Source organism: Eufriesea mexicana, unplaced genomic scaffold (genome assembly GCF_001483705.2).
Source record: "Eufriesea mexicana isolate 0111107269 unplaced genomic scaffold, ASM148370v2 scaffold9777, whole genome shotgun sequence".
NCBI lineage: Eukaryota > Metazoa > Arthropoda > Insecta > Hymenoptera > Apidae > Eufriesea > Eufriesea mexicana.
In genome coordinates this window covers 163236-166436 of record NW_016917469.1, presented here as the reverse complement: position 1 = coordinate 166436, position 3201 = coordinate 163236, and the positions used below count along the sequence as shown (strand labels likewise).

Sequence of the window (3201 nt, the reverse complement as noted above, 5' to 3'; positions counted from 1 at the left end):
AAACGGCAAAAACACACAAAAAGTTGGGCTGGAGCTGAATCAACAGCTGGAAGAGAGCGACGACTCTGACTCTGATTATTTCGTTGATCCGAAAGATAACATATTAGGTAGCTTAAATGATACAATAACGAGAATAAAAGAGATCAAACTCGAAGACGATGTGATACAGTATCAATGCACGCTGTGCTTGCAAAATTACGATAAGTTGACCGGTGTTCTGTTGCATACTATAGACAATCACGTGCCAAGTAGTGGACCATTCTTTTGCGTGGTATGCGAGAAAGACTGCGAAAGTCACAGAGAATTACGTACGCACGTAAAAACGCATACAGGCCAATTCCCCTATTCGTGTTTTATATGCAATAAAGCTTACAGCATGAAAAGATATCTGAAAAGGCATATGGTATGTCACACAGACTTTCCAAGACACCGGTGTCCAAAATGCGGCCTCAGATTTAAAGTTAAGTCGGAATTAGAGACTCACATTACAACGCACATACGCGGTGCACCTTATGCTTGTAGTCAGTGTCCACGATTATTTAATCACAAAGGTAATTATAAGCGGCACTTAATTACACACTTGGACCCACAAGGTCTTCATTTGCCCAAATATCCCTGTAAGGTTTGCGGGAAAAGATTTTTAAATAATCGCACGTTAGAAACACATATGCGTGTCCATACTGGTGAAAAACCATTCAAATGCGAGGTATGTGGTCGATCGTTCTCCCAACAAGGGAATTTGTTGAATCATGTAAGAATTCATTCGAATCCGCGAAGTTATACATGCGAGGTTTGTGGAAAACGATTCAATCAAAGGGCAACTTTAAGAGACCATAGTCTTTTGCATACAGGGGAAAAACCATACGTTTGTAATGTTTGTGGAATAGCATTTACTTTTAGCGCTGCATTGAGACGTCATATGTGGACTCATACCGGCGGAAAGCCATTCGGATGTGAAATCTGTAGTGCTCGTTTCGTCGGGAAATATGATTTGCGACGACATATGAGGATACATACTGATAAACCTAGAACGAAGCGAAAAAAAAATGTGATCAAGTCGAACAACGAACAAGAAGAAATTAAAGAGGAAAATATTATAGTGTCAGATCATCCTGACACAGAAACTGTTTTGATAGAACAGGTTCTGTTAACTCAAGACGTTGCACAAGTTGTACAACAAGAATCTGAGAAAGAAAATGTCGACGCCCTTTTTAATCTTATACAGTATGGTTAAAAGAGCTTCTTCTTTTTGTCATCGTGGTATAAACACTGATTGTTTCATAAAAAATAGACTACAAGTTTTTTTCTAAATTAGAATACTATAAATATTAACTAAACAAACAAATACCAAGAAACACCTCAAAATTGTACATAATATGTACTTTGCAACAAACAGTGATAAAAAATTATCATTATAAAATTTATATTTGATGAAATTATTATATTATTCTATTTTCAAAAGCATCTTATTTTTTTGATCGAATAAATGTATACGGTCTGTGAAGTAACATTAACGACGGATATACCCGATTTTTATGGAACTTTGTAAACCTGTAAAATGGTAGAAAGTAAATGACAAATTTTCGTTTTTGATATCCTTTTAAATGTATGTATCAAAAATTTATATTTCATTCGTGAAATTTAGTCGTTAAATTTTCTATCGCAAAATTTTCTGTTTTACAATTCCATACTCTTTATCCATATAGGGTATTTGACTGTACTAAACTAATATGTACAAGTGGAAGAAAAAGGTTTAAATTTTATTAATTGTATGTATTTATCAATTTGGAATAAGTCTGTATAAAAATCTTTTATAAATATCATAAATGGTCATGTTTAGTTAAATAAGTATCTATGTAAAATAAGTATTGATGTAAATTATCTTAATTTCGATAGTTTATATGCTGTACTTTTTCATTATCATGCGTATAATTGCTCATAATGTAGGTAATTTGAGTAGCTTCACAATGTCAGTGTGATGTGATTGTATATTTGTTTGAATATATTTGCTGTTTGCGTTCCTCTCATAATTTTGTAAGATACATTTACTATCATATTAAGTTATACGTATCTTTTACTATAAGATCTTAAAATAGAGCTGAGGTATATAACAGCAAACAGATCATTTAAAAATGAATATGCACCTCAAAATTGTTAATAATTAACAGTAAAAGTATAAGTGCAAAATATTGTTACACGTAAAATAATAGTGAAAGTTATTTGTATTATATTATTTATTAATATTAGACACGTGTAGTATGAGATATGATATATGAAATGTGTAGTTTGAAATACCAAAATATATAGGAAATTAATTTCATTTAAGGAGCATAATTGAGTAAAATCAGTTTGATTTTTTTATCGAATTATATAGTTTTTATGGTAATAACTTACAATTAAAGTAATAACAAAAACTGAAATGGTATACACGTGCGTAAAAAGAGTTTATTATAATGAAGCTTTTTGATTGTATATTTTTTTTATATATTTCTCATTTTTTAGAGAGATGATATTTGTAATAATTATAAGATAAACAGGAAATTAGTCAAAAATAGATATTGTTAAATAATCTAAAGCTGAATTCAATGAACGTCACAAATCTAATTACGCAGTATGATTATCATTTCATTAATATCTGTTGTAATTTTGTTAATCTATTAATCTCTATAATTATAATTATAATTTTTCCAAAAGACTGTTAATGTTTCAGCAAATATAATTTTAGTAATTTTAAATGTTTTCTAGAATAATACTAACAAGTGTCAATGCTTATTGTAATTTCTTCAATTGATTCAGAAATATATTATTTAAAATTTCCATTGAAAATAATACAAATTACTTACCAATTTAATTATTCATTTAACTGTAAAGACATAGTATGATAATGTTTTTTTAATTTCTAAAATATTTGCACATGTCTAATAATAATAGATATTACCTATTTCTACAGTAACAGTATATCAAATGAATTTAACATTAATATGTATTAAAATTGTTTTTAACATATAAGTATTATATTTTCAAATAGAAAATTTTATTTTTTAAGAAGATTGAAATTTTCTTTATGTTTTAATTAAAAGAGTATTCCATATTATTTTTATAATTGCATATGCTAATATATGTAACAATTATTTTAGAATTATAAACATTGTATAAAGAATGTACATAATGTTCCTTACAGCACAATATATTTCAAGAAAT

At 28.7% G+C, this 3201-nt stretch overlaps 1 protein-coding gene across 1 annotated transcript in view; it reads left to right on the top strand.

Annotated features, from left to right (window-relative positions):
- LOC108553270 (zinc finger protein 23) overlaps window positions 1-1353 on the top strand; it is a 5265-nt gene extending 3912 nt beyond the window's left edge. Inside the window, exon 4 of the mRNA XM_017908095.1 lies at window positions 1-1353. This exon is cut by the window's left edge and continues 14 nt beyond it. Coding sequence (XP_017763584.1) covers window positions 1-1234 — 1234 coding nt within the window. The 3' untranslated portion in view covers window positions 1235-1353.
- Window positions 1354-3201: the final 1848 nt, after the last annotated feature.